Source organism: Notothenia rossii, assembly GCF_949606895.1.
Source record: "Notothenia rossii genome assembly, chromosome: 4".
NCBI classification, from domain to species: Eukaryota; Metazoa; Chordata; class Actinopteri; order Perciformes; family Nototheniidae; genus Notothenia; species Notothenia rossii.
Genome location: NC_136902.1, coordinates 59,360,834 through 59,383,574, shown reverse-complemented (window position 1 = coordinate 59,383,574; position 22,741 = coordinate 59,360,834). Strand labels below are relative to the sequence as shown.

Below are 22,741 nucleotides of genomic sequence, written 5' to 3'. Positions count from 1 at the left end.
ATTAGAGCCAGGGGTGGGAACGCGTATAGAAGGACCGGGGGCCAAACGTGCGCGAGCGCGTCCACGCCTAACGGTGCATTTAGATCGCGCATTGAAAAGAACAGCTGACATTGAGCATTTTCTTTTGATGCGAACAGATCTACCGCGGCCCGGCCGTAACGCACCCACAGCTGACTCACAATCGTTGGATGTAGAGTCCAGTCTGCGTACAGTGGTGCACCTCTGGACAGCAGATCTGCCCCGAGGTTCATCACTCCCGGTACGTGTGTCGCTCTCAGAGAGAGGAGACGTCCGCAGCTCCATAAGATCAGTTTGCGTGCCAGCCTGTGTAACTGTAGAGAACGCAAACCCCCTTGGCGGTTTATATACGATATCGTGGTCGTGTTGTCTGTCCTCACGAGGACATGATGTCCCCTGAGAAAAGGCAGAAAGCGTCTTAGGGTGAGAAACACCGCTAAGAGCTCCAGATAATTTATGTGTGACCGTTGGAGGTCTCTGCTCCAGAGACCCCTCACAGGTCGACCTTCGTATGCCCCCCCAGCCCGTCAGACATGCGTCCGTGGTGACCACCTTCCGCGATAAGACAGCACCCATAGGCACGCCTCGCACCAGGAAAGTCGGGTGCAGCCAGTGGCGTAGCGCCGTTACGCAGTGCACAGTGACCATCACTCTCCGCGCGCCATGACGCGTGGGGTTTAGTCTGAGGGCAGCTACCCAGCGCTGAAATTCCCTCATGTGTAAGCGGCCCAGACGTACTACTAGGATGGCTGACGCCATGAGCCCCAGTAACCGCAGACACGATCTGAAGAGAACATATTTGCGTGGCTGGAAACGAGCGAGGCAAGCCCTGAAGGCTCTCACTCTCTCCGCTGACAGGCGGGCTGTGAAGGGCACCGAGCTCAGGCGTAAGCCCAGGAAGAGCACCGACTGGGCTGGGGACAACATGCTCTTTTCTGTGTTTATTACAAAACCCAGGTCGAGCAGGTGTTTCATGAGGATATTCGTCTGCATAATAGCCTCCTGCTCCGACTGTGCCAGAAGGAGCCAGTCGTCTAAATAGGTTGCCAGGCGAATCCCCTGTTGTCTTAACGGGGCTATCGCTGCCTCCGTACATCGCACAAACACCCGTGGGCTGAGAGACAGACCGAAGGGAAGCACTCTGTACTCGTAACAGACACCCTGAAAAGCGAACCTCAGATATTTCCTGTGTGGATAATATACTGGGATGTGAAAATACGCGTCTTTCAGGTCGATTGATGTGAACCAATCGTCCTGACGTACGAGACGCAGTAGGGATGTGTGAGTGAGCATCCGGAATTTGTATTTTCTGAGATACCCGTTCAGAGCCCTTAAATCTAGGATGGGGCGAATTCCATTCCCTCCCCGTTTGGGAACGAGGAAATATTTGGAATAGAAGCCGCTCTGACTCCGTTTGGAGGGTACGATGGATATGGCTTTCTTTTCTAGTAGCGAGAGAATCTCCTGCTCTAGAATGTGAGCCGACGCTCCCCGGGCATGTGATTGCACAATGCCCGAGAAGCGAGGGGGGGTGACAGCGAATTGGAGTCTGTAGCCCCGTGATATCGTTTTGAAAACCCAAGCAGAGCATGTGAGCATTTTCCACCTTTCGCTCCTCAGAGCGAGCGGGGATGTCACCATATCTCTGTTGTCTGCACCCTGTGACCGCATTGGTTGTGTTATGGCGCCCTCTAGTGTCTGAACACGGTGGCGCTCTAGGGTGACAACCTCGGTTGACACTGCGCATGCGCGCGGTGATGGTGCGTTCACAGGCCCGGCCACCGTCCGCATTCCGAGAGAGGCGTTCATAGCCACTCTCAGAAGCGGAGCAGTCGCCTGACTGTTTATTGACATTATTATTTGTCTTTTTAATATTTTCAACTGTGCCCTTGGCTTTAAGCCTGGAAGCAACAGTGGCAAACATTTTATTTTTAGACCCTTGTGTGTGTTTGTGTGACTTGAACGACTGGCAGGAACTGCTGCCAGTGCTGTGAAGTCTGCTTCCCTCATGGCGCGAACTGGAGGATGACGTGCAGTCATCACCCGAGGCGGCGGGAAGGCGGGAGCGTGGTTGTCCCCCGGAAACACATGGGTGCTGGATACGTGTGGAACACGATCCAGGGCTGAAAGAGAACAGGAAACCTCCAGCCCTTTCCCCGAGGGGGGGAGGGAAGGCTGTCAGGCTGCCCTCTTCTTCTTCCTCGCCTGGTGACTGAAAGTCTGGGTCGGCGGTGCCTGTGTGGCTGCTGCCGGGACCGGGGACTTTCTCGGCCAATTCGTCCGCGCCTCGCGTCTCGGTGGGAGACCGGGGGCGGGCTGTGGCTTCTGCCATCTCGGGACCTTGAACAGGGCCGAGTGCGGGGTAGCCTGGGGGAAGGTCCGTCGCAGGACCGTTGGGGGCGGCGGCTGGGCTTTCCGAGGGAGGCAAAGCTGGAGAGCTTCATCCTCCTTCTTCTTGGCCTCACACCGCTGTTGCATGGAGGCAAGAGCTGAGCCGAATATGCCCTCAGGGACGATTGGCATGTCCAACACGTCCTCCTTTTCCCGGTCGGGGAGGTTTGTCAGGTTCAGCCATCTGGCTCTCTCCTGCACCACCATCATCCCCAGCGATTTTCCTGTGGCCTGTACTGCACAGCGCTGCACGCGGAGGCAAATATCCGTGATCGCCATGATCTCCTCCCACACGGCCGGTTCAGGCTTCACCGTCATGTCCGCGCACAGCTCCGCTTGGTACGCGGTTAGCATGGAGGAGACATTTAGCGCCCTGGCGGACAAAGCAGCCGCTTTGTAGGCCCGTTCAGTCATTGCGGACTGGAACCGGTCCGCCTTTGTCGGCAGTGTGGGGTTCCTGCTCGGGGCCGCCGACACCCGCGGTTGGAGGTGGGCTGCCACAAGCGGCTCCATAGGAGGCATGCGGAGTAACCCGAGCTTCTCCATGCCCTCACAGTCCAGAGAGGAGGCTCCCTGGATTGGGGCCTTGCTGCTGAAGGGGCGGTCTCTCCAGGAGACCGACACCTCATCCAGCAGCTCCGGAAATACGGGGAGAAGTTGCCTGGTCAGCCTTGCGGCTTGGGGCAAGTTCTTTCCCTCGTATCTAGACCTGGAGGGCTCTCTGGCCGCTTCAGGCCAGGGGATGTCCAGCTTAGATGCAGCGCGTTGACACACGGCCTGCAGGTCCATGCTGAGGCGGGGGAGCGGTGGCTCGTCCTCGCCCGGGGAGGTAGACATGGCCTCAGGCTTGGCAGCCTGGGCAGACGAGACGAAGATGTCATCTTCGCCTTCGTCTGAGTCGGAAAGAAGAAACTCCGAGGCGTATTCTTCTTCCTCCTCCTCATAGTCCAGCTCCAGGACATCCTCCGCGGGTGAGGCCATGGTGAGGTCCAGTTGGGAGCCCCAGCTTGACACAGCACGGGGCCCCCTTCCCGCGGCTGTCGCCGCCACCGAGTCCCAGCTTGACACAGCGCGGGACCCGGCACCCGTGGCGGTCGCCACCATGCCCTGCTCGCCGGCCGGCGAGTCTACAGGCATGGGGAGGTCTCGGACCGGCATGCTAGCTTGGCGCGCTAGCCGCCTGCGGCGGCTTTTGGCGGTAAAACGGGAACAATGCCCGCACGCGCCGGGGGTGTCGATAGCCTCCTGGGCATGTTGCAGCCCGAGGCAAGACGAGCAGACCTGGTGTGAGTCAGTACTCGATATCTTTAGCCCGCAGCCGCAGAGCCGAGCCTCCGACACTCCGTCTCCTCTGGTGTGAGGGAGGGAAGAGTCCATCTTAGCTAGCCTTGGTGCGGCGTAGAAAGGACAAACGAGCAACAGGCGTGTTACCGTTTGCGGGAAAAAATCCAAAAACCTTACCGTTACCCGTTGGAAAAAAACGGCAGGGTAGATTCTGATATTAACTGGAGTGTTAATACAGTAAATTCCCGTGCGAAGCAAAAGTAGCTGGCGAGCGCCCGTCGACCGAAGGTTAGCTTCGTATATCAGTCTGTGGACCGTTAAGCTAGCTAGCTACTGATCTTTCTCGAGATGTGCTCCGAAGCGAGAAGAGGTGTTTGAATGACGCCTGCGTCGTGGCGCAAGCTACTTATAGGGTTGGTGGATTCCCTGACGTTGGCGTCAAGATCACCAGCCAATCAGGATTGGCGTAATGAGATTGATGCTTCTGGTGCATATGCGTTGAGGCGCATCCCATAGTGAGACATCGAACGGAGTGTTATGAATGAGAACTGTCATCACATCCGTGATTTGTGCCGGAGATGTGATGTGTTTGGGGAGCGTCAGAAAATGCATCATCCGACCCGTGCTCAAGTCGGTCGTGAAAAGGTCCAGCTTGACTTGGATCTGCTCCACAAGATCAATGACTGTTTTGTCTCTGTTTACGCTTCAGAGTTGAAAGAGACATGTTTTAGAGTTGCTATCATAGGACCACCGTTACTAGCACCACTATGCACTTTCAAAAAACTTGCTGCGTTGTGGTTTGGTGGTTTCTATGCAACGCCGAGTGTTGCATTCATGGTCTGTACTAGTAATACTAGGAATTTGGCTACGGGAGGCTGGGCCACTCGGGAGTTGGTTCTGGGCCGCATCTGGCCCGCGGGCCGCCAGGTGAATAGAACTGATGTAAGCCTTACACACACTACTTTGAGCGTCTAGTGATTATGGCCTGCATGTCTTTCTGTTCTAACTCAGCGGTCAGATTCTTAGCAGTTTAGATAAACATCACATTCATAATGTAGACTAGTTGGACAAAATAATGCTTAACAACTGTTCCATTACTGAGTGAACTGTTTTAGGGGCCGACTGTATGATATATTGTTCTCCCGCTCTCTGCTGGGTGCAGGTGAAAGTAGGGTGACAGTTCTGTTCACATCGCTGACATTTGTCACAGGTAAATCTGGTAGGTTTGCAACAATGACGTTGTTCAATGGTTGTCACACAGCGACAAGCTGGACACTGGATTTGCCGACACAGTACAAACCGGAAGTCAGCGAAATAAAGTTATGAACAGAGCTTGCATACGTTTGTATTAATCTCTATAAACGCATATCTGCATGTGAATGCAGAAATAAACATATCCTCGTCAGCATGGGTGCCGGAAGCAGGGGGGCCAAGGGTCGTCAGGCTTCTGGGTCTTTTACAGCATTGCCATTACATCCTTGTGTCTTTTATTTTTGAAATATGTTCTTTAACTTCCGGTCCACCAGACTGCTTTTCTTCATTCTTCAATACAAAACGGAAAATTGAATGAAGTTGTTATCAAAAACCAAAATCAGACCGTTTTTTGTATTAGGTCTTCTTGTTATTCGTTTTTTACGGTGGCCCTGAGAGGCCAGGGTGCTGCAAATAAAAGAACGCTGCAAATAAAAAAAACGCTGCAAATAAAAAGAAACAGAAACGCCACGCAAATAAAAACGCCGCCATGCAAATAAAAAAGCCACAACGGAAGTGAATTACCGGGGACTATTATCGCTGATGCACATGCGGTTTTTTATGCAAGAGAAGAAGAAGTCTGGGGGATCTCCAGGAAACATCAAATGGGTAAGTTTATAATGTTAAAGTTACACAGGATGTAGATAATATCTGTCGCTGCCGTATTTATGACTTTAAATGACGTTATTTTGTGTGTGGGAGCAGATTATGTGTGTAGTGTATAATGTTAGTAGAACATAGCTACTTTTATCTGCTAACGTTAGCTGTTTTCTAAACAAACGGATCTGAGCCGACCGGGACTTAAAGATGATGCTAAGACACACAAAGTAAGTTGAATATGCCTTTATTCAACAGACGAGCTCGGGTCCTCTCCTCAACATGCTCTAAAGAAGGGGTCTCAGACTCAATTTACCTGGGGGCCGCTGGACGTAGAGTCTGGGCAAGTCTGGGCCGCTTCAAATATTCCGCAAAACATTTATTAAAAAATACAACATTAACAGTTATTCAACATCTTCTTAACATGAACTGTTCTTCACAACATAACTATATACAGTTGCTCTTTCTTACCTACTCCTTGCTGGTAGAGACCTGGCAGCGCTTCCTCTCACACAGCTGAGCCACATTTGGTTTGAGGGAGGAAGCAGTTGAAACCCTCAGTATGGCTTGAAGATGTGCATCAGTAAGTCTGGACCTGTACTTTGACTTATTGAAGTTCATGGTGTAGAAGAGCTGTTCACACATATATGTGCTCCCAAAAAGGCACATGGTCCACTTGAACATCCTGGAAATCTCAGGGAAGGAGGGGGGCAAATCTCTCATGAACACTTCCCTGAACTTGGCTTTGAGCTCAGAATTGCACTGCAGGTCGATGAACTCCATTTGAAGCACACCAGGGGCATTTTCCACATCAAAGGAGAAGGGGTCTGCAAACATTTGTAAAGTGGCTCTGTGTGTCTTGAAGTCTGCAAACCGCTGATCGAATTCCTCCTGTAGCTTCACAATGGCATCAATATACTTCTCACCACTGAATGCTGTGCCCCTGTCCATGAGAGCCTTGCATGCTGGGAAATGGCAGAGGTTTTGCTGAGGGAGCTGGGCTTTCCATAACATCAGTTTTGTAGAGAATGCTCTGACATTGTCATATGCTGCACTAACAAGCTGGCCCTGGCCCTGCAACTTCTTATTCAGAGCATTCAGCTCCTGCGTGATGTCAACAAGAAAAGCTAAGTCCATGAGCCATTTGGGATCACTCAGCTCGGGAACAGCCATCCCACCCTTCTCCAGCATGAATACTTTCAGTTCTGTTCTCAACTCAAAAAACCTCTTCAGGACGTTTCCCCTGCTGAGCCAACGTACCTCTGTGAAGTAGAGCACATCCTCATATTCTGACTCAATTTCCTCCAAAAAAGCACGGAACTGGCGGTGCTTTAAGCCCCTGGATCTGATATGGTTGATGCACTTCACAACGACAGACATCACATTGTCAAACTTCAAGCATTTGCTGCAAAGGGCCTGCTGATGGATAATGCAGTGCAGAGCAATAGCCTCCTCCACACCCTCCTCCTCCAGTTTTCTTTGAACAAGTGCCACTAGCCCATTTTTTCTCCCTGTCATTGATGGCGCTCCGTCCGTCGTAATTCCAACATACCTCTTCCATGGCAGACCGATATCCGCAATGGCATCACACAGTTGCTGAAATATCTCCTGAGCGGTGGTCTGGCCATCAATCAATGTTTATTTATATAGCCCAATATCACAAATGTTACATTTGTCTCAGTGGACTTCACAGTTTGTACAGAATATCAGTATGACAATACGACACCCTCTGTCCTTAGACCCTCACATCGTACAAGGAAAAACTTCCAGAGAAAACCCCACAGTTTAAAGGGAAAAATGGGAGAAACCTCAGGGAGAGCAACAGAGGAGGGATCCCTCTCCCAGGACGGACAGACGTGCAATAGATGCCGTGTGTAAATTGAAAAGATAATACATTTGCAACATAGGTAGTCCAAATGTTTTGAAATGCATATGTGTATAATAAGAAGATGAATCCACGAGGATATCCATCCAGGACTTATGATCCAGGACCGCAGCCACGACTCAAGATCCAGGACTCGCAATCCATGACACAGGACCGCAGGATCATCCATGACTCCGGATCCCGGCGTATATAGACACCAAAAAGAAAGAAATTTGGGGAAGCTGGGTTAATCGGAACATGAGAGTACACAGGTATAGACAGAGAGAAGGAAGAAGTAAGATGTCCCCCGACAAACTAAGCCTATATCAGCAAAACTAGGGGCTGAATCTAATCAGCCCTAACTATAAGCTTTATCAAAAAGGAAGGTCTTAAGCGCACTCTTAAAAACGGATAGGGTGTCTGCCGTCCGAACACAAACTGGAAGCTGATTCCACAAAAGTGGAGCTTGATAAGAAAAGGCTCTGGCTCCCATTGTACTTTTAGAGACTCTAGGAACAACCAACAACCCTGCATTCTTGGAACGCAATGCCCTAGTAGGACAATAGGGTATAATGAGTTCTTTATGGTAAGATGGCGCCTGCCCATTAAGGGCTTTGTAGGCGAGAAGAAGAATTTTAAATTCTATCCTGTGTTCTATAGGGAGCCAGTGTAAGGCAGCCAGAACAGGAGTAATGTGGTCCCTTTTCCTAACTCTGGTTAGTACACGAGCTGCAGCATTTTGAATCAGCTGAAGCGACTTGACTGACTTCTTGGTACACCCTGATAATAAGGAGTTACAATAATCCAGCCTTGAAGTAACAAATGCATGGACTAGTTTCTCTGCATCGTTTTGAGGCAAGATATGCCTGATTTTTGCAATGTTACGTAGATGGAAGTAGGCGGTCCTTGAAATTGATTTTATGTGGGCGTTAAAGGATAAATCCTGATCAAATATAACACCAAGATTCCTTACAGTCTCACTGGAGGCCAAATTAATGCCATCCATAGTTAATATATCTTTAGATAATTTGTTTCGTAGATTCTTCGGGCCAAGTACAATAACTTCAGTTTTGGTCGTGTTTAACATCAAAAAATTTAAGGTCATCCACGTGGCCATGCATTGGTTTCACTGTAAGCAACTCCTCTGTCTCTTCAAAATTGTCATCAACACCACGGACATACATTGCGAGCTGAGCGGTGTCAGTGATGTCTGTGCTCTCATCAAGAGCCACAGAGTATGCATGGAAAAGTTTGGCTTTGTCGCACAGCTGTTCATATATGTCACTTGATAAGTCAGAAATGCGCTCTGCCACTGTGTTAGCTGACAGGCTGATGTTGTTGAACTGACCCTTCTTTTCCGGACAGACTATACTTGCAGCCTGCAACATGCATTTTTTTACAAACTCGCCTTCCGTAAACGGCTTTCCCGCACTAGCAATCATCTCACTCACCACATAGCTAGCTTCGACTGCTAAATCAGCCTCATTGCTTCCTTTCTTGAAGAGATTTTGTTGCTTCCATAGAATGTTTTTTAGCTCTGTGACTTTTTTCTCTCTCTCATCTCCCAGGTATTTTGCATACTCTGCATGTTTAGTTGAGTAGTGACGTTTGACGTTATACTCCTTGTATACAGCGATTTTCTCTGTGTATATAAGGCACGTTGCGTTTCCCCTGTACTCAACAAAAAAATATTCAGTCTCCCACTTCTCCTGAAATGTTCTGTGGTCATCATCAATTTTTATTTCCCCTGAAAGTTTTGATGAAGACATGGCGATATATTTTGCTTCCACTCTGTGTTACTTTTGGATCACTCTGGATTGATTGCGCTGCGCGCATTTGATTGACGTGTGGCGGAGTTCCCTCGGAGGGGGGAGGGGCGAGGGAACTCCGCGCAGCAGTTCCCTGCCAGCAGCAGCAGCAGTATGGCGCTATATTTGTGCCTCTATCCTGAGCACGCAATGAAACATGTTGAGCATAGAAAATGCTATTGAGCGCGCACTTGAACACTTTTGAGCACAGAGAAATATATTTTCTCTCATAAAACTCCTGCTCCGTGCGCAGGCAGACCGCTGCACGCGCTCTCTCTCCCTCGCTCGCTCGACCTCTCCAGCCTGTGCGCGCTCAACTTTGCCTGCGCGCGCTCAACTTTGCCTGCGCGCGCTCGCTCAAATTGTCACAGCGTTACAAATGTGCCACAAAACCAACCAATCGGAGAACTCGAGAAGGTCAATTCTGATTGGCTGGCCGTCTCCAATCATATCTGAGATGAGAGAAGAGAGGGATTTTCATCTTCGGTTGCCATCAGGCTGTTGGCGTTCCTATTATCGTTGACATTTACAGGACATGACAGACTCGAACGAAGAGATTACTACGCCACAGTGTCAGGTGAGTTATACATTTCTGGTTTTCTGATATCACGTTATTGTTTGTAATACCTTTGACGAAACCTTTTATCCGATCGTTTCAGATAAGGGTGAGTTTGCTAGCCGGCAACATAGCTATACAGGACTGTCTCAGAAAATTAGAATATTGTGATAAAGTTCTTTATTTTCTGTAATGCAATTTAAAAAAACAAAAATGTCATACATTCTGGATTCATTACAAATCAACTGAAATATTGCAAGCCTTTTATTATTTTAATATTGCTGATTATGGCATACAGCTTAAGAAAACTCAAAAATCCTATCTCAAAAAATTAGAATAGTTCCTCAGACCAAGTAAAAAAAAAAGATTTATAACAGCAAAACACAATCAAACATTTGAAAATGTCCATTAATGCACTCAGTACTTGGTTGGGAATCCTTTTGCACGGATTACTGCATCAATGCGGCGTGGCATGGAGGCAATCAGCCTGTGGCATTGCTGAGGTGTTATGGATGCCCAGGATGCTTCAATAGCGGCCTTTAGCTCATTAGCATTGTTGGGTCTGGTGTCTTTCAGCTTCTTCTTCACAATACCCCACATATTCTCTATGGGGTTCAGGTCAGGGGAATTTGCAGGCCAATCGAGGACAGTAATGCCATGGTCAGTACACCAGTTACTGGTGGTTTTGGCACTGTGGGCAGGTGCCAGATCATGCTGGAAAATGAATTCCTCATCTCCATAGAGCTTTTCAGCAGACGGAAGCATGTAGTGCTCTAAAATCTCTTGGTACACAGCTGCATTTACTCTGGGCTTGATGAAACACAGTGGACCAACACCAGCAGCTGACATGGCTCCCCAAACCATCGCTGACTGTGGGAACTTCACACTGGATTTCAAGCAACTTGGATTTTGCTCCTCTCCAGCCTTTCTCCAGACTCTGGCGCCTTGACTTCCAAATGAAATACAAAACTTGCTTTCGTCTGAAAAGAGGACTTTGGACCACTGTGCAACTGTCCAGTGCTTCTTTTCCTTAGCCCAAGTCAGACGCCTCTTCCGTTGTCTTGAGTTCAGAAGTGGCTTGACCATGGGAATACGGCTATTGTAGCCCATTTCCCGGACACGTCTGTGAACAGTGACTTTTGATACCTGGACTCCAGCTTCAGTCCACTGTCTTTGAAGCTCCCCCAAATTCTGGAAGCGACTCTTCTTCACAATGCTGTTAAGGCTGCGGTCATCTCTCTTGGTTGTGCAGCGTTTCCTGCCACATTTCCCCCTTCCAACAGACTTTTTGTGGATGTGCTTTGAAACTGCACTCTGTGAACAGCTTGCTCTTTGAGAAATTTCTTTTTGTGTCTTACCCTCCTGATGGAGGGTGTCAATGACGGTCCTCTGGACAGCAGTCAGATCAGCAGTCTTCCCCATACTTGTGATTTAGTTTACTGAACCAAGCTGAGTGTTTTTCCAGGCTCAGGAAACCCTTGCAGGTGTTTCGAGTTAATTAGACGATTCAAGTGATTCGTTGAACACCCTACTAGTATACTTTTTCATGATATTCTAATATTTAGAGATAGGATATTTGAGTTTTCTTAAGCTGTATGCCATAATCAGCAATATTAAAATAATAAAAGGCTTGCAATATTTCAGTTGATTTGTAATGAATCCAGAATGTATGACATTTTTGTTTTTTTAATTGCATTACAGAAAATAAAGAACTTTATCACAATATTCAAATTTTCTGAGACAGTCCTGTATGTTCTTTATATAAAAAATAAAAAGATGACTGATTATAGTAGATTTGTTCTTGTGTAATTATTGACTCATATTTCAGAAATGCTTTTTATTTTTCTGTATTTATAGGGCTGTAGGATTAACATTAGCCTATATGTCTTCTTATCTTGAGACATCGGCTGTTGTGTGAGTAACTAAAGTTTGACTCATCCTTCTCTATCAATCCCAGCTGGCCACAACATCCGACAATGTCGAATGAACAGCAACAAAATGTCACAGCAAGGCCACATGTAAGTCGTTTTTGATTTGGTTGTCTCCTGGGACCCAGCCCATTGAAAATGTCCTCTGTAGTGGACATTTTGTTAACACGCATCTCCTTTTACTCTTTTGAGCTACTCTATCAATCCCTGATGTACTGTACAGAGGACATCCTGGTCTTTCCAGTGATGTGTCATTGGTTAAAATTGCATGCTGGGAAGTCCCTCTTTCTTTTCATCCAAAATGGCTGGCATACCAAAAACAAAATGTTATAGAAGCAGGAGGAGAAGTCAAATATTGTTGAATAATTGTAATTTTTACCATGAAAATCATATATATTCTTGTTTATTAACATGTGAGGAACTATATAATTAGTTCTGAAAGCAATTAAATAATTCAAGTTTTCAAATAACAGCCCTTTTATAAATGTCCATTCTAGTGGACGTCAGGACCATCTTCATGGACTTAATGACTCAATATTGTTGCAGGAGACGGAACTGAAGCAGACTTTTTCTGTACCAGATAGTTCAGGGAGATTCAGATTTTGAGCTCTCAGATGATGAGAGAGAGAGGCTTCATATTAATCTGCTGAAAGTGTTGCTTTGTGCTCATTGAAAATAAGATTTGGATGTTGAAATATAAAGCCTCTGGTGCACAAATACTGAGAATTGACTTTACAGTGAACTAGGAGGCATCGTGTTGCAGTTAAACTTGTGAAATGAAACATATTTGCATATTTATAGGTTCTGACATTTTTAAGGAGGGAGGAGTAGATGTAATTTTAAGGAGATAATTTAACTTGTTTTGTGGATAAACTTTATCAAACTAATTATTATTTGATATTATATAAGGGGTAAATGTAACGTTATTACTAGCTTCCACATCTCATAGCTCGTTATCAGTCACCTATATGACTAACAACGAGTCCCTCTTCTTAACTAATCTGAGCTCTGTCTGTCCAACAGGACATATTGAGACAGCAGTTGATGGAAAGACTTCTCACCAAACTGCAATCAGCCTTGAACCAGCAACCACTAAATGTGGATTATTTGGAGTTCCTGACTCGCCATGAGCTGATTATGTTTGAATCGTTCCATGAGCAGATAGGAGGTGTATCAGAGATTACAGAAGCAATACGAAACCTACATCATGTTGTCCGGTTGGAAATTAACGCAAGGTCTATGCCCATTGTAGAACAGGAAACAGAAGTTGGTCCAGGTTCTGGTCAACCCAAAATTGTGATAGAGAGAGAAAAACTAACACATTTGCTGAACACACATCTGCCAGTCTCCTGCATTGCAAAATGCCTCTGCGTTTCAAGAAGAACGATTTACAGGAGAATGCAAGAATTTGGCTTGTCTATAAGAGGATCATACAGCAAAATGACTGACCAAGAACTTGACAACGTAATTTTAGGTATTAAAAGTCAGATGCCAAATGCTGGTTATCGAATGGTTCAAGGCCATTTGGTTTCAATGGGCCTCCGTGTTCAGTGGTGGAGAATGATGGCCTCTATGCATCGGGTTGATGCTGCTGGGATCTTCAGACGGATCACAGAACTAGGGTGTGTTGTGCGAAGAAGTTATTCCGTGCGAGGCCCTCTCTCCCTGGTCCACATTGACACAAATCATAAACTGATAAGGTAGAGTAAAATATCCTGTTTATGCAATTACCTACACAGTGAATGTTGGGAGTATATAATAAGAACAACTTTAGTTATATAGTAACCTTTTTCCCTTTTGAACAGGTACAATATTGTGGTCTTTGGTGGAGTGGATGGCTACTCAAGGAAGGTAATTAATGTGTTGTTGCTTATTATTGTTAAAGAAATGCAGCTTAAAGTACAAAGCCTCTTGTGACCAGCAGTTATACTTCTGAAATAACACTTATTTGCATATTTATAGATTATGTTATACACATCTTAAAACATGTCTAGGGGGGAATCATCAATTTTATTAGCTTGATGCAGATTGTTTTGATTGTATAATTAGAGCTTAAAATGCATATTGTATGAAGATCTCAACATCCACACGACGACATAGCTGACCTATGCATGGAATCATAATCTGCTGCTTAAGACATGTAGTTCTTATCGTTAGTTTGATCAAAAAGTGTATATTTTTTCTCCTGCTCCTTGGAATAATTATTGAGCTAGAAGGTAATGATTCCTGTTTAGATCCAATTATTATTATCCAATCTGGTTATACTTTTTTAATACAAAGCATCTTAAGGGAGCAATAATGTATTGCCTTAAAGAAAATATATCTGAGGAAGCTGTAATAAATCAAGCTGCATTTTAGTATGTAAAATATACCAAGTTGATATTTTTGAAAATTACCTATATAATAATTGAAATACCAAATCCTGTTGATGGTTCTGTTGAAATGAAATGAAACTATGTGTAAAGATTTAGGACGTGCCGATCTTTCTTTTATGGTATAATACAACACTAAAAGCTCTAAGGCTAGCCATAGCTGAAAGCAGATGTAAATGATTTCATCTGGTTTCTATGCAGATCATGTACTTGGATGCTGCAACAAATAACAGAGCATCAACTGCATACTCATTCTTCCTGAGATCAACCCAGCTTCATGGCTTACCATCAAGGTATTTTGCCCTGTCAAAACAAAAAGTGGATGTTTTTTTACACAAATATACTAGTTACAATATCTTTCATTTCGTCTACTGAAGTTAAAGTAAACCTTGTTAAATTAATTATTCAATAATTTATTATTAAAATGTATTTTGATCTTAGGGTAAGGGCGGATCAGGGAGTCGAAAACGTGGACATCGCACAATACATGTTTGCCACACGGGGCACAGGAAGAGCCAGCTTTATCTCTGGAAAGAGTGTCCACAATCAGAGGTTAGTTGTGTTTTTGTCTTGAAATGTTGACTGTATAATTATTAGTAACTGTAGCAGTTTGGTTGTTCAATGAAAGCACAAATAGCTGTATAAATCCAAGTAAATCAATTAAAATGCAATTCTAGGATAGAGCGACTTTGGCGTGACGTCTGGGTTGCAGTCAGCAGCAAGTACCATGATGTTCTTCACTCTCTGGAGGAAGATGGTCTGCTTGATATCTCTGATGTGGTTCACCTCTTTGGTGTGCACTACATCTTTGTCCCTCGACTTCGAGCAGACCTTGACGCCTTTATCCAAGGATGGAATAATCATCCTCTAAGGACAGAGGGAGGTCTCACTCCTGAACAGCTGTGGTGTATGGGACATCTACAAGATCTAGACAAAGGGGAGAGACTTGAGGTAACAGTTATAGAGTTCCCATTAAATATATTTTAAAAAACAATTGAGTTGTAGGCAGATATATCTAGTTTTGAGACATAATAGACATCAATGCCAATTGGACAATGGAGCATGAAATATTTATTTCTAAACAACATGGTTAAAAGGTCTGAATCAATGTGAGCTTCTGTCTTCAATTGTGCATAGATATGCTGTAATTCCATTTTTTTCCATCTACAAACCTTACAGTTCTGTTGCATTGAGTGATGAGAGGCATATCTGACAGATGTATAACATTATTGGAAACAGCAACCTGTTCAATAACTAGTATTTCTAGAATAATACAACTTTGAGTAAACAAAATCACCTTTATGTAACATGTTTATTTTTAAAAATCACACGTTACATAAGTGTATGAAAATACATCATGTACTAAACGTATTTTAATTGTTTTCCTGGATCCTTAGGAACTTCAAGACCCAGGCATCAACTGGGAGAGTACCATACTGCAAGAAGACTCAAACGGGGCAGTTGTGGTTCCTGAAGTTGTGTGCCCCCTGGATGACGAAGACCTAGAAGAACTTCAGAGAACTGTTGATCCTCTGGAACATTCTCAGTCACATGGCCGTGACTTGTACACACGATTCTTGCACCGTGTGTACAATGACAATTGAACGTGAACTCTTAAACTGACACATTAGCTGATTACAACAACCTTGTTTAACAGATATCTGTTGAGAATACACAGAGCCCAACCATTGGTCCTTATTTGCCTTTCTGCTTGTCTGATGTTTTGTTAAAAAACTTTGTAACAATGTATGCTTTCCCAACTAATAAAAGCATGACTTCATCAAACATTAACAAATATATTTAAACATATATACACTCAGCTCTTGCCTTAGTTTGAGTAGAGCTAGTTGTTTTAAACTCTGTGGAATCCACCACCATATCTCACTGCTTCACCCATGATTCTTCTAAAGTCAGTGTAAGTGCTGAGATGCTTTACTGGAAAAGTCACAGTTTTAGTGCACGCACTCACAATTGGGTAACAAATTAAGTGATCTCCTAGCCGCTCCCTGCAGTCATGGTCAAATTTGCATGTTATTTTGAAATGTCTCTTTTCATCAGGGAGGATGGGGATGTGGGCCTGCCCTGTCATCCACTGGAGCACGTGTGGCACTGCAAGAGGCTCCTTGTCACCAGCTGCACTGTCTGTCTCCCCATCTGTGACGGATGTATATTTTAAATAACACAAATTAAGAAAAGCAAATATCCAAGAACATTTATTAGGTATGTGCTCAGTACATTCAAATCAGTAAAGCATTCATTCATATGTGTACTGCATTCTACAGTATATCATACCTGACATTTCAACTTCCTGCAAGAAATCTTGCAGGAAGTTGATCACCTTCCTCTCAGTTCTCTCCTTAGACGTCCCTTTTTCGCTAAAACGTGGCTGGCAGTTCATCATGATGAAATCTGCATCAGGCTATAAAGAGAGTGAATGCAGATTTAGTTTAATATCTTGCAAGTGTTCAAACCAAAGCTATTAAGGCAATACAGAATGAAAAGTACAATACAAAAGAAGAATAGAGTCTAAAAATAAATAAATAGTGGCAGTTAAAATTCTTACTTTGGTGATCTTCCCTGGAACAAATAAGGAGTGACAAGCTTCAGGGTTTCTAGCCATCTGATCCACCAGGCCATACAGCTCCATGCCCTTTCTGAGTTGCTGCAGCATTGGAATCAGTCTTGTTGTGGAATGTAAGACAATTGCTCTTTGAAGAAAAGCAGAAAGAAATTACACACTGGTTTGAAAAATAAACATTGTCAAATTAATATTGTACAACTCTTACCGAATGATGCTGTCTTTATTGTCCAGTTTGAGCTGGCTTGTATATCCACAGCTGACAATTTCATCAGCCCACAACATCAGAGACTGCTCATCTGCAGAATCTTCAACCTGAGAATGTGCAACATTGAAATAAAGGACAGATTTACAATAGGTGTTAAAACATATATCAAATTCATATCTAACAAAGCTCAACAGAGTACTCACCTTGCTGATGAGAAGACCGGATTCTATATCAGAAACATCCTCCTTTGAAAGTGAATGAATGTCCACCTCTCCTGTGCAGAGGAAGTTGTAGCACCACGCTCTCAGAAAGGCAGGAGGTGGGCCACCTTGTGCGATGCTTACTGACATTATTTCACCAATAGTTCTGTGTGCAAGGTAGAGAAAGTCTTTGTAAAAAAACTCCTTACATAAATGACAACGTGTACAAAAACAGTATGTTACCAACCTGAAGTTGTCATTATCAAGGTCTGTCAAAGAGTACTTAGGATTTTTCCCCTGGCTCCCAGTTCCTTCAAAGAATCTGTTTTCAATACCTGAAACCATGTCTTACAGAAAAAAAGCAAATAAGCAATGATCCTTTGGTTTTGTTTAATATCAAAACTAAACAGTTAAATGAACTTACCAGTCAAAAACTCTTTCCTTATTGCTCCAGTGTCAATGCCTGCCTCTCCTATGTAGACCACCTTAAGAGCACTGGCAGGAGATGCAGCTTTTTTTCGTTTCCACTGGAGAATGCCCCTGTCTGGAAGGCCGTCTCTGTCCACACACAGTTTGAACTCTGTTGTGTTGTCAACTTGGTGTTCAAGTAAGCGCAATACATCTTCCGTGCTTAAGGAAGAGGACAGAGAAAATATAAGACTATCCCAATTTTCCAAACATTTTGTATACATTATTGCCATATAACTGTCCTATTATTATGCTGAACAATATTTGGGAAAGAAAGGGCTATCAAATGGCGTAATTAGAAAAGAGTGCACCATGTGCTATGTTTTGAATAGCCTGTTAAAATAATTTGAGAGCTAGCTTTTGGGGGAGACATTAAAGCATGTGGATTGCATGATGGTGCTCATTATTTATTCTGTATTTGATATAAACTCATGCAAATGTCATCTTAATAAAACGTACCTTTTTGGTTTGCATACTGGAGGTTGAGCAGCTGTACTTGGACTATTGTTCTCTGATGCAGGAGTCCCTGTACATTCAAAGCTGCACAAACAATATGCAGTTTAAAACACTGAATATGTAGACATTCTACAGGTGGTACATCTATCAAATATAATGTTTATGATACAAAGAGCAGAATAAGACAGATCACCTCTCTCCACATAGACTAGCATGGACTGTGATTTAATCGTCTGGGAATTCTTTGGTGCAAATTGGACACACCACCTAAAGTTTGAAAGAAATATGCTCCATGTTACAAACAGCTGAAACACTAAACTAAACTGATTGTGCAGTTTAGTTGTGTGCTGTTCTACTGTACCTTGCAAGCGTTCTCCACGATACACAATTCATCAGAGGACTGCAGATTAACAAAAAAGTCATTTATTTCAATAAACAATTTATATTTTCCTCGTCTTTTTCTAAAGGCAATTTACCAAATACAAAAAGAATTTGCTCTCACCTCATCAACAGTCTCATCAGAGGACAGTTTTCCACTGCATGTCCTAATGTGTACTGCAAGCATCTGCAAAGGCATCACTTCATGACATTGGAAACATGTCTTCTTTGGCATTTTTGCAAAGCAGTGCGAGTCAGGAGGCAGTGGAGCGGTGTCCAATGTCTCCTGAAGTGGTACTATGTAAAAAGTGGCTTTGCCACCTGCTGACATAGCTCGCAGAGCTTTGACAGAATACCCCTCTGCTTCTGGTGGAATGACAGTGAGCTTTCGTCTTCCACTGCCACCTTAATTGAGAGAAAGAGAGAGAACATGTTTTGTCATTCTGCCACCTCTAATGCTTACAACAAGTAATCAATACCTCAGAAGGGTTCATGCACACCAACAAGTAATACAGTAATATGAAAACTCAACAAAACAAAATCCCACAAACCTGTAGCCTTATGCAAGAGCCATCCTCCACATAGACCCTCCATTTTTGGAAATGTGTCAGCCAGGAGCCTTAAAATCTTGAGAGAGAGAGAGAGAAAAACATTGATGGTGACAATACGCTGAAGTACAATAATTGACTTTAATGATAAGTCAAACAAATGAACTGACAAACGATACCTCTGTGTGATCACCATCTTCAGGAAGAGTCAGTGTTTGTCTTCCCATGCCTGCCTGGAGGAGTTCAAGCTCCTCAGTTGGCAACGGTGTGTGGGCGATATTTTTTGGCAACAGATACAAATGTAAAGCAGTTGTTTTACTTGTTGTCTTAACAAGATGCTTGGTGGCAGTCAAACACCTCTTTTTACCACGACGGAAGTTTGGTTTGAAATATCCTGGAAAAGATCTGTGGAATAAATTATATGTTTTATATTTATTTATAACAATCAAGTGTTGCACAAAAAATCTAAATAGTACATGTTGGCTATATATATTTTCCAATGCTATTACAAACCAAGTCTTGTTCAAGTCCAAGTTCATATTTTAATTTAATCATGTCAGCGATGTGACTACTGGACTTAAGAAAACAACATTGATTTTTTGAATTTTTTTAAGCAAAACGAAAATATAATGATGTGGCTGAAATACGAACCTTGCCATCTCTTGCGGCACTGTCACTGGCACTACATTCCTAGGTGCAGGAGGCTCTGTCTCCGTCGGCCTTCCTGAGCCGCTTGCGGCCATAGTGTTAAGGAGCAAAGACACCAGGTTTCTGGCTGCTGACTCAACTGCACCATCGCCCGAAATCAATTCAGGATGTAACATTAACATGATCATATTTTCAGTTAAACTAGAACCGCCAGGGGTCAAGGTACAATGTTCTTTTATTTATGATACTAGAACACAGGGTTAAGAGTGCGTTTTTATCGCAGAGTGATGAAACGTATACCAATAGAATCTGTGGACTCAGCGTTCATATGACATCTAGTATGTGCAGATTGCATGAAAGATCGCTACCGTGAGTTATGTGCAAAGTCTCTCTCTCTCTCTCTCTCTCTCTCTCTCTCTCTCTCTCTCTCTCTCTCTCTCTCTCTCTCTCTCTCTCTCTCTCTCTCTCTCTCTCTCTCTCTCTCTCTCTCTCTCTCTCTCTTAGGAACCGCAATAAACAACAGGCGTTGCTTCGCACAAGATCAATGGCGCGAAAATCACTGAATGTTCTATAAGGTAAATATTACCGGCTGGCGCAGATGGGTATAAATGGCAATTTATATTGACAATATTTGTCTAATACTAGCGCTAATATTAGGCTACGGTTTGTTAGCTGTTTGCTTAAACTATCCATATAGCTATGTTGCCGGCTAGCAAACTCGCCCTTATCTGAAACGATCGGATAAAAGGTTTCGTCAAAGGTATTACAAACAATAACGTGATATCAGAAAACTAGAAATGTATAACTCACCTGACACTGTGGCGTAGTAATCTCTTCGTTCGAGTCTGTCATGTCCTGTAAATGTCAACGATAATAGGAACGCCAACAGCCTGATGGCAACCGAAAATGAAAATCCCTCTCTTCTCTCATCTCAGATATGATTGGAGACGGCCAGCCAATCAGAATTGACCTTCTCGAGTTCTCCGATTGGTTGGTTTTGTGGCACATTTGTAACGCTGTGACAATTTGAGCGAGCGCGCAGGCAAAGTTGAGCGCGCGCAGGCAAAGTTGAGCGCGCACAGGCTGGAGAGGTCGAGCGAGCGAGGGAGAGAGAGCGCGTGCAGCGGTCTGCCTGCGCACGGAGCAGGAGTTTTATGAGAGAAAATATATTTCTCTGTGCTCAAAAGTGTTCAAGTGCGCGCTCAATAGCATTTTCTATGCTCAACATGTTTCATTGCGTGCTCAGGATAGAGGCACAAATATAACGCCATACAGCAGCAGCGGGAAAAATCAAATTGAAATATAAAGCGCAAACCTAAACGCGTGGGCCAGATTAACACTATTACATGATATCAACAAAGGGGCCATGAGAAACTGTCTCAAGGGCCACATCTGGCCCGCGGGCCTGGAGTCTGAGACACCTGCTCTAAAGGAACAACTTTTACTGAATTAGGGCTGGGCAAGTTAACACGTTATAATCGCTGCCCAGCCCTATATTGAATACATACAAGTATAGATCTTCACTAACATCCTGTAGTCAATCTTGACTCCATCAACATGTCATCTAAATGTGCCTGTCTAGAGATAAATGAGGGTCTCTTATCCTGCTTAGAGATAGAGAAGGGTCTCTATCCTGTCCAAGACGTGCTTCCTTTGAGAAGTTTACTGGCTTTAAATCTTTATTTTTTTTTTTTTATGTATTTTGACATTGTAGATGCATGGTTCAGATATTAAGTGATTGCGGCTGATATCTGCTGTTAAATTAGTGTCAGCTGTTTGCAGGTAACATTACCTGCTGCAATAGCTTACCAAGTAGCTGTTACTTCATTGCAAATGAATAACATTCACATTGCTCCTTTTCCACAGGCAATGTATTGTCCATATTGTGGGACTGCTGAGTGTTTTGGGAGGTTTTGCGGCTCCTGTGGCAGCAACATTGAATGTTTGGCTCCCTTTCTCGAAGATGGTAAGCTCCTCCTTAAAAGTCAAGAATTTCACCAGTACAGTGATAATGTCTTATTTGTATATGATTTGTTACCATTTTAATATATGCTATACACATATTATTGTCAGTCATGGCAATTTCAACATGATTTAGAACTACTGATAAAAAAAAATGCCAACAAGTAAAAAAATCTGGTGAAATACCAAAGTTGACCAATTATGTGCTCCTTCATGTGCTGAGGGTTGAGCCTTCTGATGCGTTTATGCACAAATACAGGCATTAAAAGGGTACCTTTTTGTTCGCTACCTCTAGATTGATATGTATTTTTATCCTTACCAATTATGTAAGTATCCCAATATTTTGTCCTTTGCCTGTTTATTTCTCTTATTTTTTGCTCCTCATGTCTGGAATTGTTCACGCATTGAATATACTGAAAACATACACTTATGCATCAAACAGTTCAGGTATTTTCCTCATTACTGATACATTTTCATTTTTTTCTTAATAGGTTTTTTGTTATTAAGTTTCATTCATAATTACACTGTTGTCTTTTCCCTTCAGTCACAGAATCTAATGAAGGAATCGAGGCAGGCCTCATCCACAAGTACTTCACGGAGGGACACGCTTATGAAGTGATAGTTGATTTTCTAGAAAAAGGACACAACATTTTTCTTAGTCTGAGGACCTTAAAGAGGAGGCTACAGAACGCTGGCTTAACAAGAAGGACAGACTACACTCCCATTGGCACTGTACACCAAACTGTTGCACATGAACTGAGAGGCTCGGGTCAGCTGTTGGGTTGAAGAGCTATGTGGCAGACATTGCAACAAAAGTATCACCTGACAGTAAAAAGGGAGGATGTTAGACAGACGATTTCCAGACTGGATCCATCTGGTGTTCAACTTCGTTCCAGGCGAAGGTTTGTCCGAAGGGGATACGTCACAGCAGGACCAAACCAAGTGTGTCACGCTGATGGATATGATAAACTTAAACCCTTTGGTATTGCCATCAGTGGCTGCATCGACGGCTTTTCAAGGAAAGTTATGTGGCTCAGGAGTGGCAACACTAACAACGATCCGGGCATCCTTGCGCAGTATTACCTGCAGTGTGTATCGGAGTTTGGACTACTTCCAGCCCGCCTTCGCACTGACTGTGGAACTGAAAACGGCACTACAGATGTAGCGATTCATTTCAGACAGTTTGAAACGCGAGGGCCGTGATTGGTACGTGATCTGCCCTCGCT

The 22,741-nt window shown here is 44.0% G+C and overlaps 2 protein-coding genes across 8 annotated transcripts; one reads left to right on the top strand and one right to left on the bottom strand.

The window, feature by feature from the left end:
* Nucleotides 1-11,726: 11,726 nt before the first annotated feature.
* LOC307038228 (uncharacterized protein) lies at nt 11,727-15,673 on the top strand (the record flags this gene model as incomplete). Its single annotated transcript, XM_079679559.1, has 7 exons — nt 11,727-11,787; nt 12,721-13,397; nt 13,503-13,548; nt 14,271-14,362; nt 14,511-14,621; nt 14,747-15,020; nt 15,467-15,673. The coding sequence occupies exons 1-7, from the start codon at nt 11,746-11,748 to the stop codon at nt 15,671-15,673; spliced, it is 1,449 nt and encodes a 482-aa protein (XP_079535685.1). The 5' UTR covers nt 11,727-11,745.
* Nucleotides 15,363-20,831, bottom strand: LOC307038229 (uncharacterized protein). Of its 7 annotated transcripts, none has more exons than XM_079679562.1 (13): nt 20,364-20,831; nt 19,085-19,310; nt 18,909-18,984; nt 18,482-18,762; nt 18,341-18,379; nt 18,173-18,246; nt 17,983-18,063; nt 17,303-17,685; nt 17,059-17,221; nt 16,856-16,962; nt 16,633-16,777; nt 16,362-16,488; nt 15,363-16,223 (listed from the first exon to the last, which is right to left on the bottom strand). In XM_079679562.1, the coding sequence occupies exons 8-13, from the start codon at nt 17,398-17,400 to the stop codon at nt 15,922-15,924; spliced, it is 942 nt and encodes a 313-aa protein (XP_079535688.1). In that variant the 5' UTR covers nt 17,401-17,685; nt 17,983-18,063; nt 18,173-18,246; nt 18,341-18,379; nt 18,482-18,762; nt 18,909-18,984; nt 19,085-19,310; nt 20,364-20,831; the 3' UTR covers nt 15,363-15,921. The 7 variants fall into 7 exon arrangements, with proteins under 7 accessions (XP_079535688.1, XP_079535687.1, XP_079535689.1 ...); XM_079679561.1 differs by lacking the exon at nt 20,364-20,831 and adding an exon at nt 19,557-19,709; XM_079679563.1 differs by lacking the exon at nt 20,364-20,831 and having other exon boundaries at nt 17,303-17,402; nt 17,480-17,685; nt 19,085-19,508.
* Between the last annotated feature and the right edge of the window lie 1,910 nt (nt 20,832-22,741).